This window comes from Uloborus diversus, chromosome 2 (assembly GCF_026930045.1).
Source record: "Uloborus diversus isolate 005 chromosome 2, Udiv.v.3.1, whole genome shotgun sequence".
In the NCBI taxonomy this organism is placed as follows: Eukaryota; Metazoa; Arthropoda; class Arachnida; order Araneae; family Uloboridae; genus Uloborus; species Uloborus diversus.
In genome coordinates, this window is record NC_072732.1 from 190,097,501 (window position 1) to 190,113,526 (window position 16,026).

The 16,026-nt window shown below is 30.4% G+C and overlaps 1 protein-coding gene across 1 annotated transcript in view; it reads left to right on the top strand.

Moving 5' to 3' along the window:
* Positions 1-16,026, top strand: part of LOC129217580 (4'-phosphopantetheine phosphatase-like) — a 37,616-nt gene that overhangs the window by 18,374 nt on the left and 3,216 nt on the right. Inside the window, exons 8-16 of the mRNA XM_054851907.1 lie at positions 262-446; positions 2,806-2,887; positions 5,888-5,982; positions 8,215-8,370; positions 10,604-10,716; positions 10,806-10,893; positions 13,026-13,230; positions 13,315-13,469; positions 14,317-14,486. Coding sequence (XP_054707882.1) covers positions 262-446; positions 2,806-2,887; positions 5,888-5,982; positions 8,215-8,370; positions 10,604-10,716; positions 10,806-10,893; positions 13,026-13,230; positions 13,315-13,469; positions 14,317-14,486 — 1,249 coding nt within the window. The remainder of the gene's footprint in view (positions 1-261; positions 447-2,805; positions 2,888-5,887; positions 5,983-8,214; positions 8,371-10,603; positions 10,717-10,805; positions 10,894-13,025; positions 13,231-13,314; positions 13,470-14,316; positions 14,487-16,026) is intronic.

The window sequence follows — 16,026 nt, forward strand, 5'->3', positions numbered from 1 at the left end:
ATATTTGTGAAAGCTATAAGACTCAAGTCAGTTTTCAAATATATTTTGATACAAAGTCACAAAAGCAGATATGAAGTTTGATTTTCTTCCTGGACACTGTATTTAGATTTTGATAAAGCTGTATTTAAAAAATAAGACTTTTAATAGCATGTATATGTAAACATATTGTCTTAATACACTTTAATTTTGATTTTCCATGCCTCATGTTTCAATTTTCAGGCATTTATGTCAATGTGTTTATTTATCAACTTTTTTTTTCAGGTCAGTTCGCTGGTGAAGATATTGCAAGAAGCTTACTTTTTATGATTAGCAATGATATTGGACAACTAGCTTGTCTCTATGCTATGATGCATAATTTGCAGAAAGTGTATTTTGGTGGCTACTTTTTAAGAGCCCATTATTTGAGTATGCATACTATTTCATATGCTATAAACTACTGGAGCAAGGTAATTGTTTCAATTCCGTTAAATGATAATGTATGAAAAAAATATATATCAGGTGGAAATTTTCATGTTTTATTACTTTATGTTCATCACTTAGGTTAAGAAATATCATGAGGGAAAATGTCACATTACAAATTTATAAAAAGGAACTTTACATTGAAGGTTTTCTCTTAAACATATTGATCACATACAGGGAAAATTACATTAATTAAAAATTATTCACTATGTTATTAGTTATTTTTCACTTGCATCACAGAAATGTGCTGACTTTTTTTTTTTTTTGTGCAGAGAAATATGCGTTACTTTGATTTCAGATTTGCTTTTTCAGTAAGCAATTTGAAAAAGATCGTTTTGTTTTGGTTTATACGTGACACGGGGGGCGGGCGGACAATCACGTGATCACGTGTGTGATCATTCTCGCCTCGCGTCAGCAGTTCATGCAAATAAATGTCCGACAGTTGCAGAATTTTTTTTTTTTTTTGGACAACTTTTATTTTTTTAACGCGGACAGAACTGTCCGCGATAGGGTTTCGTTGTCCGCGATGATGTCGCCGTGTCGCGTCATCTCCGTCACTGGCTCCTACTACCCTGATTATGAGCCCGTTTTTCATATTTTAGTTGTACTGTTTGACCACAGATTGTATGTAATTCGGCAATCTGCCAAGTAAAGACGATTCCATAGGAATGAATCTAGCAGGGGAGAAGGGAAAATAACGATGGGATTTTGATGCACACGTTTTATAATGTCATTAGTGCCTTATTCATTTTTATTGCATTCTCAAAAATAAAATAAGGGGAAACAAAAATAGTTACCATGGAAACAACAAAAAGAAAAGAAAATATTTTCATTTCTTAAGGAACGTAAAAGGAAAATGGCAAGTTCAAAACTTTGTTGTGAATAAATAAATCAATTAATTTTTGCCGTGAGAATATGGATAGAATATACTTTAGATTTAAAAAATGCTGCTGTGATCAAATTTTCATTTTTACAAAACTAAGGCTAAATAATAGAGAGGGAAAAGTGCGCATCTGTAACAAACCAGCTAACATCCCTATTAACTAATAGATACGTCCATTTCCGCCTATAAACCGGATATTAGCCTTTGCATGTAATCGATGGTCAAACAGTAAGTATATGAATCTTTCAAAATCACTGATATAAAATGCTTAATAACTGTTGACAAATCCATATTGTCTTGATAAAATGCACCTTGAGTAATTAGTTTACTCTTTCTCAGAGTTCCAATTACTTTATAAAAAATTTTACTGCGGCACAGAAAAATTTTTTTGAGCAATCACGATTGCTTATTGTTCTCACTTGACTGTCCTTGGCATTGTGGTTCCTTTTTCAGCCTGGACCAGGGGCCTCTGCAGCACCACCGCCCACCGACACGGCTCCTCTGGTCCTGAGCAATGTCCTCTGGAATTCACTTCTGCTAGGCAGTGGCATCCATGTCTTACACATGCATGTTCGTACACATACACAATCACACACACACACATACATGCCTTTACACACATACACACGCCTATGTGCACACACATAAGCCTGCATAACACACACTCAATTACACACACATAACCACCCAGGAGGAGAGTTATGCTTGGGGGGGGGGGGGGGGTTAGCCATTTCTAGGAACAATAACTCCAATGAGTAGCATCTTGTCGCAACTCGTGATTGCGAAAAACATAATTTGAATTCAAAGTGTCAGAATTCAAATTAAAGTTGATTGGGGAAGTGGGTCACAGGATTTTTTTTTGCTCTCTAAAAGTTTTTTCAAACTGGCTAAAAATTTGTGGCTCTTTCTTTTTTTTTTTTTTGCATTTTGCATAAATACTGTATCCAAAGATCTCCCCCTCCCCCCCCCCTCTCAGCTTAATATCTGCATTATTATATATTTTGTTTTATAGTGCTCAAAAATATGCTATCGGCTATTTTTTTTTTTTTTTTGTACAAGCACTTGATTTTACATCATGGGCTTTCTTGTATGGTAGATACATGGATTGAAACTACAGACTGAATTAAGGAAACAATGATAACAAACTTCAAGAGTGATAACAAATAACTTAAAATATTTTTTAAATGTATAAAACAGTAAATTTATCAACACTAAAACAATAAAAACACAACAAAATAACTATTAACCAATATATTGTAGCCAAAATATAGGCTAGCAACACATTTAATTATCTTTAAGTCATCCCATCGTCAAATGGTTAAATGTGACTATTACAATACATACTTGCACACATGTTGATACATATCTATTTGATAATCTACACATTTGATTGTAAGGTATGTTTACAACAGTCTCTTTACTTATGTACATGAACAACTCTATACAAATGTTATCAATTTCAGGGTAAAGTTCAGGCTCTGTTCCTTAGACATGAGGGCTATTTAGCTGCAATAGGAGCGTTTCTGAAAGGAGCTGAAGAATATGGTGGGTAAATCTTACGTTTCTTCTCAAATTGCAAAAAATGTTTTTCATTTAGAAAAGTTCATAATCATTTATGCTTAACTTCAAAGTTTGATAATACTTTAAATGGCAATATAGTGATTTTATGTGTTCAAATCCTGTAGAAAGGTTTTTAAGTTTATTAAAGAATATGTTTTTGTTTTTAACTATAGGTTTAAATTAGTTTAGAACCTTATAGATATTCAAAATACATCGCCAGCTCAGTCATTTCCTGCCGAGGACATTATTTATTTATTTATACTTTTTTATTTTCTGAAAATTAGAATGTGTTATTACTAGTTTGTTTAAACAGCATGTGGGGAGGGGGGGGGGGAGAGGTGGCGGTTGCACCCCGAAAATTTTAACTAAGAATAGTAAAAAAATGAGTAAATCCAATTTGGACAACTTAGAAAATCATTTGTCTGCATTTTCAGAACAAAAAAAAAAAAAAAAAAAACTGACAGAGAATAATTGTTCGCCTTAACTAAAGAAGTAATCTCTTCATATGTGTTAAATATTTCAAAATTGTGTACGAAAAATAAATACTAGCCCAATTTAAAAAGCTTTCTTGGTTATTTTAAAGAGCTAGCTGTACTGGCAATAAAGCAAAACACTTGATATTGATAGCTACAAAATTTTCTGTTCTTCCTGACGCTAAAAATGTGTGGCTATTTAAAACTTTACTGAAAAATAAAAACTCGTTCTTAGATATTTTGTGGCATGACTTTTTACAAAATAAATTTAAAGCTTCGGTAGCAAAAATTTTAATTGTTCTTAACAAACCGAATTATTCTTAACATTGAAACTGTTTTATTGTCACTTCCTGTTAACCAATATTTATTTTATACCGTACTGAGGAAATTCATGTTCGAGAAACTCGACCCCCGAAACGAAATGCTGAAATGCTGCCCCTGATACAGCAGTAGCATAAACCTGCTCATCCTAACATGTTGAGATGACGCAGAGACATATTAGGCATAAAGGAGCTGATTATTCAAGCAGTGAAAAAAATTTGAGCTAAAATGGCAATTTTAGACTTGAACACATTTATAAGCATAAAACCAGTTCAATTAAGAATACACATATTTCTCCACTTTTTATACATATACTTCCCTTAGTGTTTTTACTTATATATTTGCACTACTAAGTATTTATTTTTACATGAAATCTGTTAAGGAGATATTGCAGGGTAAAGAGAATGTGAAATCAATGATGAGTAAATATTGCAGGTGTTGGTAATTGTGCCTTTTGGGGCAGCATAACAACAAATTCACCCCTGTAATCTAACCTTATAAATTTAAATAGTGGAAATTTTAAAATTGGATACCTTTTTCTTATGTTTGGGGAGAAGGGATAGGGTAGTGAGTAAATGAACATGAGTAGGAATAAATTTAAAATCTTATTAACTGCATGTAGATTTTCAATCTTATTGTACATTATATTTTGTGCAAAAATCAGCTTTAACAATTCTAAAACTTTTCATTTTGTCTTCAGGTTGTAGGTACAACTCTTCCTAGTCTTTTCAACTGTACTACGGTATGATAGTAATTGCTTGCATGAGCTAAAGAAGTTGATAGTTGCTTTCCCCTTAATTTTGAAGTTGAAATTTTAAACTAACAGCATTAATGAATATCTAATTTCATACTAGAGTGTGATTGAGTCGCTTCAATAAAACTTAATGTGCCTATGTAATTTTTTATAACTATCAGTACTAACATATCCTACTTCTATCATTTAATTTTCAGCAAATTTGTCCTCTTCCTCAATCTTTTCCATGTACAACTGAAGAATTATTTATGTCTTAAACATGACTGTTTTGTGTTTTAACAATTCTTTTGCACTGTTTTTTTTTTTTTTTTTTGCATTGTATCTTTCTGAATCTCATATTTGATATTTTGAGTGTGTTTTCTTTTAATTATTTATTATTTATGACATAGATTTTGCTATGATTTTTGAAAATAACTCTTTCTCATTTTATGAAAGAAGTTTTCTTCTTAAAGGAGTAACTTTGTTGAAAAAGAATTATTACATGTGTTTTTAAAATCAATCTCTGTTCCTAAAAATGCATAAGTGCAAGTTGAAAAAGATTTCATAGCAAAACTGTATATACTTAGTTGAAATAACTTCAGATTTTATGGTCTACTGCCTGCTTTATTGAAAAAAATATTTTTGCTTCTGTAGTAGTTAAATCATTTTAAAAGTTATTAGATTGCAAAGATTAAAAACTAGTTAGATTTTTTTTGTTTCATTTCCTTTTAACGTTTATAAAATTAAGTGATACTTATGCAGTTTCTGCTTATAGATTTTGCATTAATAAACACTAGCCCTATTTTTCTGGTCCATTATACAATGATTCTATTGAATAAAATCACTGTAGGACTTTAACCTGTTGAGAACAATTAATTAACATTAAATAAATAATGCAAACAATATAAAAATATGTATCCCATATGCACAACTTCATTGCTAATCAGCAAAAAAAAAAAAAAAAAAAAAAAGAAAGAAAGAAATGTGTAGTTTCCTCAGAATTTATTTAGAGATGCATACATTGGCATGTAAACATTTTTGGACAGTTATTGTCTTTTGCTGTTTTTCTTAAAATTTCAGTTATGAGTGGTTCACACTTTTTTTAAAATTGAGGTGCTCAGGGCAATACTATAAGCCATGGTTTGCATTTGTAATGCATTTCTTGTGTTTCCATTTTTTTCCATTGCCCTACTAACTGGTGTTCCAACAGTTACATTTTTAGTTTTAACCCAGAAGTTCTTGGGCTCTAGTCCCAGCATTACAGTGCAAACAATATAAAACCTACTATTTTGCAAACAATATAAAATCAATGCTTTTCTAAATGTTCTTTTCAGTTTAAGTTTAAGAAATTTGATTTTCCCCCTTCTTCTAACCTTTAAAATGCCTTTTATGGCATAACATTTATAATTTATGTAAACATTTGATTTAATGTTTCCTTCTCTCTTTTTGTCCAAATAGATACAGACAAATATTCATGGTGTGAAAATTATGCAGGAAGTTCTGGATTAAGTAGTCCTGTTCCCACTCAGTTAAATTCAGCAAATAATCCTATGGTGAGTTTTTTTATCCTACCTGTCACATTATGCAAGAGATATAAAATGGTAATTTCTACTTTTGACAGAATACCATTTTTTAAACCAAAATTCAAGTGACCTACAGTAAATGTATGTTCATCAAAACGTTTTTTCTTCTTCTTTTTATCTCATCGTTTGCATATAATTAAACATTGTTAAAATGTTGAAAAAACCTTTTAAGCACTTATTTTGAGTTTTTTTTTTTTTTTTTGTTTTGAATATTTTTTTTTAGTGACAGAATAGTTTTTGTGAAAAAATGACCTTCTATCAAAAATTTAGTACTAAGCAAAAAAAAAAAAAATAATAATAATTTAGGTATTGTTTTTTCAGTTCTTTGACTTCTTAGAATTATATTTTTTTAATGTATGTCTTGATGAACATTATTGTCTTGATGAACATTACTTCACTGTAGCCTCTTGAATAATTATTTTTAATCAGACATGTCATTTTGTTATGTGTTGTCAAGCTGGATTTTATCAAGGTGTCAAAATTTTAAGATTTATTGAAAAGTATTTTTCCCCCTGGTGCCAATACTGTGTTTTTATGGACAATACCTATTATATAAATTTATAATAGATAAGAAACAAGACATTGAGTGCACTCTCTATTCAATGTAAAAATTTTAAATTTTGGGAAAGTTAATTAATATGTTTCAAATAATATATTCTTGTGGTTCTTTAGAGTTCTTTTTTGCCTGATAGTACTTACAGGAGTTTTAATACCAGGCTTGTGTGTAGTCAGTTGCATGATAACACATGCTGTAGAGCCATTTTCTTAAAATCTATTTCTAGCCTTTGAAAGTATCATAAAGTGGTCTAAGATAATTTCATGATGTAGAAAAAAATGTTTCCTTTTGAATGCAACGTTTGGCAGACATGCCATATATTTGCCATTGGTGTGTTACGCCATGTCAGTTTTAATTTATTATTATTCCACAATTTAAGTTGATGTTAATCTCTGTACTCAAAAATATTATTTGTCTTTGATACTTTTTGAATCAGAAACATTCATTGAGTAAGTTTGAAGCGTTTAGTATCGAAGGGTGCTCAATCCAAATGTAAAAAATTTACAGGAGAGACCAGAAACCTTTTATACTCTGCCCATTTAATATTTCCAAAATCTTTTGTTTTAAGAGCATTAGGTCTATGCCTTCATTTTTGTTCTCTTTTTTAAATTAGCAGTATTGTCTAATTATTTACTGATAAAAGTAATCTGGACAATTTACTTCTAGCTGTGTGCAATATACCCATAGCCTGATTATCTCATCCAGAGACTGTAGTTTTATTCTCATTGTGAACTCATCTGTCTGGAAAGTGAATACCCGAGCTGGTGGCAGATGTCATCTCATTGAAGCTGAGAGTGCCAACAAACTGGCAGCTGAAGTAAATTTAGTACAGCAACGAGAATCCAAAGCCATTTTGCAGTTCAACTCGTTAATTAAAAGCAGGGCGAAGGCAGAACTACATAAAATATGCACCGACAGCCGTGAGCTGACTGCACCATGTCTGCGGACTCTTGCTGCTGAGCTAAATTTACTTCAGCTGCCAGTTTGTTGGCACTCTCAGCTTCAATGAGATGATACCTGCTTCCAGCTCAGTTATCCACTATTCCAGACTGATGAGTTCACAACAAGAACGAAACTGCAGTCTCTGGATGAGGTAACCGGGCTGTTGGTACATTGCATATAGTTCTGCCTAAGCCCTGACTTAGGGCGGTAGCTGACTGCTTAATACTTCCAGCTGGTTTGGAAGTAAACCAGCCTTATTTTTTTTAATTTTTGAATTTTGCCTTCAAATTCCAAATAAATCATATGGTTTCTCATTTTTATATGGTAAATGTGTAGATTGAACTGGTTTTGACATAAAACTGGGTTTTGGTAGCAGTTTTTGAGGGATTTGTTCCAAATGCTTTGTAGCTTAGTAGTATAATCCTATGGTGATAGACATAGAGATATCAAATTACGGAGAAAGAAATCGTTTTTGAAAACTAATGGATTGAGCTTGTTTTGATTCTAAATGTTTTGTTATTTCCAGTCATTTTGATGGCCAGTAATTTGTGTTTTATTTATGTTGGTGTTTCACTTTAATCTATAATATTTTCCACAGTGAAATTGTAAAAGCATGCTTCTTATTGAATTTTCATAAATTTAGTCAACAAAATTGAAAAAAACTTTTTTTACAAATCAGGTTAAATGACATTTTTTATTTTTAGATTGACCAGTTAGAAATAGATCGATTTGACTGGCAACTTGTGCATTGTCCTCTTTTGAAGGATCCAGCTGATTACATACCTGACACTGTCGATTTAACTCAAGATGAAGATGCTAGAGATTACTGGTTGATTTGCTTTGAAGATGCAATAGACAAGGTATACCTAAGAGCTTAGTATTAGTTTTTTTTTCATTCTGTTGACTACAAATTAAAAAGAAAATATATATACATTTTAAATCAGAATGAATTATTTGACATCTGTTTTGGTGTGTATTTGGTTAATATATACAAATTGTTCAAACATCATTTTTGACTTAAAATGCTTAAAAAAAAACATACTGTTTTCTGAAATATTAAAGATTTTGCAATCAATAATCAATTATTGCAATTGGGTTTTGAAATATTGTTTTTTCTTCCCTTTTCAAGTTTTCAGTGTTCTATAGTTGATCACTCCATTAAACCTTTAATCCAGTAATTCCCAATCTTTTCAAGGCTATTATTCTAACAGTAAGTGATATATTAGCAACTACCCCCGAACCCCCGCCCTCCCCTCTAAAAAAAGGAGGTTCAGTCTAAAACTAAAATTAGCTATTGCATTGTTTTTTTAAATTGTTGTTTCTGCCAATGTAAATCATAAGACAAGCTTCTCTGTACATCACTAATGATGACCGATTAGTTAGTTAGATTTGATAAACATTTCTTAAATGGTTTTGTTTTGGGACTGAACAGTGACTCAACCCTTGTACTTATTTTACCCCTCAAAAAATCCCATTTTACCCCTTTAAGGATAATTACCTCCAAGTTGGGAGCCACTGCTTTAATAGTTAAGAACAGTGCTGTGTTGCAATCATTAATTTTTTTTTTACAAAAATTCTTCACGTGTTCAACTAATTTTCTATTTCAAAGCTTTTTTTTATGTCTGCCAACAAAACTTCGAGCATAGCTACTATTATTGTTGTTATAAAATTTTATTGAAATATTCATATTTATGTGTTATTTTTAATCAGATTTTTACGCAATGGCATAATTGAGCACTTTTGCAGGGTGCTCAAATCAAAATTCTTGGTCTCCAAATGCATTTAATGACCACTTATTTTTCACACTGCTTCCTCTATATGCTGTATATAAGTTTTTTTTTCAATCACATTGAATACATTAGTCTTCTTTAGCTGTTTTGTCTGAACATATTGTTTACAAGTTTTTTTTTTTTTTAAATTACATTAAAACTAACCCAGCCAACGTTTTAGGTAAACAAAAATATGTTTTTCTCAAAAATTTCAAGATTTGCTAAAATGAGTTTATTATTAAAAGAATTTATTTATTTTTACATCCTTGTCGGGTTCCTGCAGACTCAAGGATAAACTTAAAATAAATGTGCAAATGAGTTTTGTTTGTTTAAAAATCCATCAAATTTTGCTTTAAAACCAGATTAGATTTGTCATAATTTCTTGTGGAATTTTTCAAAATAACTTAACTTTTTTATTTGAATATTTTTAAATTCCATATAAATAAGTACTTATAATGATATTTAAATGAAAACAAATACTTTTGGAAGTTGCAGAAGACATGTATTTCAGTAGCATTTTTCTGATTGTTTTGCTTTTATCACAACGATGGTTTTGTTTCTACTGTGCATTAATTTAATGTTGACCTGTCAATCATGGTATATAAATTTATGTTCTGAAAGACTTTGAGCAGGTACAATTGTTTGATTGGACTGTGTAAATGAAAACTACAAATGGAATCCAAAACTTTTGTCATCAAATTTGACACCTAGGTTGGCAAATTTATGTAACGTAAATTTTAAAAACTTGCTTTTCCTTCATCTACACAGATAAAAGCAATAATTAACAGCAGTTAGCCTTATTGTTAAATTTAGCATACTGTATAAAGAAGGAAAGTTTCTCACAGTTGAGTTGTATTTTTTTTTTTAAATGAAGAAATACTTATTACAAAAAGTTATGTTTTTATGTGAAGAAAGACTGCTGTGAAAAAGTGATATCTGAACATTTTTTAATTAAGTGAAAAATATTATGTATTGTTTAGCAGTTTTCAAACATAGTTCATTCTTGCTATGAAATGCATTATATGAGAAACAATTTATATTGAATGCAAAAAAAAAAAAAAAAAAAAAAAAAAAAATTTAGGCTGAGAGATTAAAATGTAAAACTGAATTTAAAAAAAAAGGGATATTTTTTATTCCATTTTATATTTTAAAAATAGGGGGCAAGAAATAAATAAATTATTATCGAATAAAAGTAAATAAGTAAAATAGATTAATAAATAATTTATTATTACATTCTTTCAATCATTATGCTTACAGTATTACAGTACTACAATATGTTGAATATAATATTGTAACGAATATTTTTATTTTATATTTTTTGTAGTTTGTTGAAAGGGCAATTCGAAGCCAAACTCATCATTCAGATGCTCAACACAGGGCAAAAATATTTAAAGAAAAGTATATGAGTCGATTACAGCATTTGCGTTCACATCCATTGTAAGTGTAACTTACGGTGATCTTTTGTTAACTATGATGAATATGTATGTGTATTATTGGAAATGCTATTTTAATCACTTTACTTTTAGTGCATATGGTTCCCTAACTGTTCGAAGCTTGTTAGATATGCGGGAGCATTGCTTAAATGAGTTTGATTTTTCTGATCCTTATCTGCAGGTATGTTTTGACAAATACATAATCTTTCTGATGAGCATTGAAAAATATATACATCTTTGTAATTGTTTGCTAAAATTTTGTTTGACTTCAATTTTTTAAAATGTTATTTTTCTTCATCTTCTTATTCTTTAAAAAAAAAAAAAAAAAAAAAAAAAAGTTGCGAGATAAAATTTCTTGTTTCCTGATGCAATTGTTTTTGAAGCATTTTAATGAATTTGAAATATACTGACGCATTTTTAAGGAGATAATTCAATTTCATTTTGAGTGCATTTACTTATAAGTTAAAGTGAATCAAATTGTACAGCTTAGTTCTTAAAATTAAGTTTCAGACAAATTGAGGCAGTGAGAAGCAAAGGGATGTAAGTGGACATTTTCAAGTTTCGAGTAAAACACGTTTAAAGATAACATCCTAAGTATGCTTTCAGTGAATTTATTTTCTAAATCCTACTATACAGCAGCACCTACCAGGGCTACTAATACTATCTCTTGCCCCAAGACAGAGGAGGGGTTTCCCTACTATTTGTACTGAAAATCTCCAAATTTTTAGTTTTGCCCCTTACATCCCTTTGCACAAGATTGCACTACCTCATTTCTCACTACCTCAATAGACTTATTTTATAGCAATTCAAAGTTATTGTTAATTTGACACTAACTGTGTGTTATAATAACGAGGATAATTAAATAAATATCTTTTCACTCAGTAACAATGTTGAATTTTTTCAGTGTATTTCAAAATTGTGTTATTATTATTTTATTTGTGACTGTTCTTGTAGTTTGCCACTGTTTTTTCCCTAAAAATACCAGGGTTTGTTTGAATATGTCTCTTTTCTTTCTTTCTTTCTTTATTTTGTGGAATAAACAAAAGAGAAAATTGTAAGGTGCAAGTTTTGAAACTTTTGGAATAGTTTTTGAAAGATTGTTCTACAATCCCCCCTTCTTTAAAAGAAATGCATAGTTTAATACAAAGCACCCTTATCTTTCCATGACATAAATTATAATTGAGTGATAAAAATCACATCGCAATCTATATTCTAAAGAAAATAATATATATATATTTGTGCAGTAATAAGAAAACTAAATGATGCTTGTAGTTTTTAAATGGCTTAAAATCAAAGTCTTATTTAAATTCTATTGTAACTTTTTATAAATAATGAAGTTTTAGTTTTTCTTTCTTATTTCTGTTATGCAAGTTTTTCCTTTTGCTCAATGAAAATGAATGTAGAACAGACAACCCTTTTTGTCTCGATCCTGTCTGTCTTGAAAACAATTCTATGTTGATTTTTTTTCTTTCCCAGTACTTATATCATTAACTCAATCTTTTCCATGTTTAACTGGAATACATTTTCCTGAACACCTCTCTATCTAGAAATCGGTTACACTGTCGTTTTAGAATTTGATTTCCAGCCACTGGAGAATTTTGAAGCAAAAAACATTCCTGCTAATATCAGCAGTCATATAAAGAGCCAAGGCAATGCCCTTGTCACTTTGGTCATTGGGCCTCCCTCCAACAATCTAAAAGAATTAAAACTGCTCCTATTTGGAGCCGCCTCCCTCCTCTTCTCTCCTTTCGGCAAAGGGCCGGGCCCCTAGTTTACGACTAGGCTGACATCATGGCATCTCGTCGGCCCTAATCATTTAAATCTTGTGCATATTGATCATTAAAAAAGCTTTGTGGTTTTTACTTTCTGATCAGCGAGAACAGTTATCTTGTTGTGTTCCCTGGATTTATGTAACATAAGAAATTTTTTGATTGAAAATAAAATTAAAATTTCAAGGTTTTCGAATGACAATCGCTTAAGATAATTTTTGTCCATAAAGGTATGCATAAACTTATTATGATTATAATCACTAAAATTAGTAAAGCACCCAATCACAAGTAGTCAAATCATACCTTAAAATATTTATTGATATAAGTGCAAAAGAATCTTTTAACACTTTCTAACTTTTCCTCCCAATTACTTATTTTTCTAGCTTTAACCAAACCCTCTGTGTCTCAAAACTTTCTTGTCTGAATTTTTTTCTTTTCTCTTTGGAATTCAAAATAGTCAGGTTTGACTGTTAAAAACAAATGAAAAACATTTAAATTGTTTCAAAGTTTTTTTTCATTTTTGATTTATTATCTTTTACTGTAGCAAAAACGGATGGAAAATGAGCAGGCACTTAAATTATTGAAATCCAGAATTGACGATCTGAACGCTATGAAATGGGAGGAGAAACAGATTGCTCTGGTCACTGGTCTTCTTGCTGGAAATGTATTTGACTGGGGAGCAAAGGAGGTTGCAAAGATGATGGAGACTTCCGATTTTGGTTTCACCGATGCTAGGAAAAGACTTGAAAGTATAACATTAATGATTAGTGTCATAATACTTTGATTGAAATTGAATGCCTTCTATAGGTTCTAATTTGTATTTATTATTGTAGATAGACCATGGCTGATAGATAATTTAGATCAATGGATTCTTCGAATGAAAGGAGGAGCCCATAAATGCGCAGCAATTTTCGTCGATAATAGTGGAATGGATGTTGTGTTAGGTGTTATTCCCTTTGCTCTAGAGCTTCTAAAAAGAAATACCAAAGTAATTTAAGTATTTTTGCTTGATTAATTATTTATATATTTTCAATAAAAATCAACAGATTTTAGTGAAATGGTTAACTTGTGTATAGCTTATATATACAGTTTGTAGTATAAACCTTTTTTTTTTTTTTTTGTTTTATTTGGTTTTGGATGCCATTTTCAAAATTTTGTTCAGCTTATGTGATAAGCTTATGTGATAAGCTTTAAGATTCAGCTTGAAGCTGCTGAACAACTCACAACATTTGAATATTTGAACTATATGAGACAATTCAACTCTAAGTTTATGATCAAATACATGTTTTTAAAAGTGAAAATTTTACTTGCAATATATTTTGCACTAAGTAAAATTTTCATTTTTCATCTGCTGTCTGAAAGAAATAGTTTATGTTATTGAGTTTAAAATGTAGTTCGTTAAATTTAACATATTTGTATAATCAATGTGCATGTTATTTTATTTTTGAGCTTGATTCTCAAATGCTTCATTCAGTGGCTTTGCTACGGGGGGAGGGGGTGTTACACCCAAAGTGGAATTACAAGTTTTTGAAAAATATAAAGCTAAAATGCATTTTAAAGACTACAAATTTGAAAATGGCCCATCCCTTTTATTTATCTTTCGTGCATTAGACCCTAAAATTTCGTTATAACACAAATATAGTTGTTTCTGAAAATTGCATAATTTCGTGTGTATATGATATTTTAACTTTTTTATTTATTTTGTGTTGTAGTAGGGGGGGGGCGAGTGACACCCCAAATTACCACCCCAGGTGTCACTTGTGCTAGGTACGCCACTGCTTCATTTTATCTTATATTTTGTATGAAGTAAACGTGATTATATTTTTTCCTGACAGGTCTTATTGTGTGCTAATTCTAAGCCTGCGTTAAATGATGTCACTTACCAGGAACTAAAAGTGCTAATGCGCAAAGTTGCTGCCATTATTACAGAAATCAGCGATGCGCTTTCATCGTGTCAACTTAAAATTTTAGATTCAGGACAAGGATCACCATGCTTAGATTTAAGGTAAGTGTTAATATATAAATCTGGTTCTCTAATTTCTTTTCATCAATAATTGATGAAATGAAAAAGTATTAATTTACCATGTTTTTAGAACAACTTGAAAGGTATAAATAATTTCTCTAAACTTCATATAGTTTTAAATTTGCATACAGATTCAGCATTTCTTACAGATTATTGAGAAAATTTGTGATTTTGAACCTCTAATAGTGATCACAATATTTTTAAAAGAAAACGGTGGGGCACACATAACAGATGATGAATTTGATGCATTTATAATTCAAGTAACAATGTATTGTACTGCAAATGATATCAACTGATGTGCAAGTTTTCTCATTGATAGCTACAGATTGATCTTTACAGTTTTTATAGTGTTTTAGTACATGCACCCCATGTTTTTGTATATTAAATCTTACAAGTATTTTGTTAGCTATTTGAGATTCATAATCACAATTTTTTAAGAAATTCCGAATCTGTATGGAGTTTTGAATCTACGTGAACTTTTGACAAACAGTTTTATCCTTTTTTATTGACCGAATTAAACTTTTTTAATTGATTAATTATTTTCTACATTTTAGTACTGTATAGCTGAAATGTTTCAATCAATTTTAAACATTTCAAACAGGTTATGTTGTTTTTTGCCAATTATCTCCTTTGACTGTAACTCAAATATTTCTGTAATTCAGTTCTTGAACATGATTTAATACTTATAAGTTGAAGTGTCTATCGTGCCAAGCTTGTAAAGAGAGATTTACAAAGACAAAGAAATTTTTAAATAAGTGTCTCATATTTTGTTACATTAGAAAGTCATGTTGGCAGCAATTATTCAATACAATATAACAAATATCATCTGGGATAATTTTTGATTGGTTTTCCCGTGGTATCAAGTACAAAACAATGCAGTTTTCCTTTGTATAGAAAAAAAGCTTTTTTATGAATTTTCAATACAATATAACAAATATCACCTGGGATAATTTTTGATTGGTTTTCCCGTGGTATCAAGTACAAAACAATGCAGTTTTCCTTTGTATAGAAAAAAAGCTTTTTTATGAATTTTTTGGCTTTAAAATAAAATTTAGCCCATTTTGAAACACTTTAACTCATTTCCATCCAACATTTAATCATGCTCAAAATTTCAACTATCCAGCTCATCAGGAAGTTAGTTTAAAATCAAAATCAAGATTCCACCCAAACAGGCTTACAACAAACCAAGTTGTGGTGAAACAGATCAATTTTATCAATGCATTAATAGAAACTGCAATGAATGTCTGATTCTTGATTTGTATTGTTAATAAATTTGAAAGGAATTCTAAGTGTTACAGTATGTGTCTGCATACAATGGTTAAATTTTCAACTCTTCGTTCGTTCCTAGTGTGCTTCATAGAGGTAAACATCAGTGATGTACAGGTTGAATCTGATAAAGTAGCCAAACTATAAGAGGTGATTAAGTGCATCTAAACGATTTGGAGTCTCAGCATTTCAAGATTAGTAAAATGTTTTTCATCATGTGGCAAAGGGCATTCTGCGGACGTTTAGAAGAACAAAA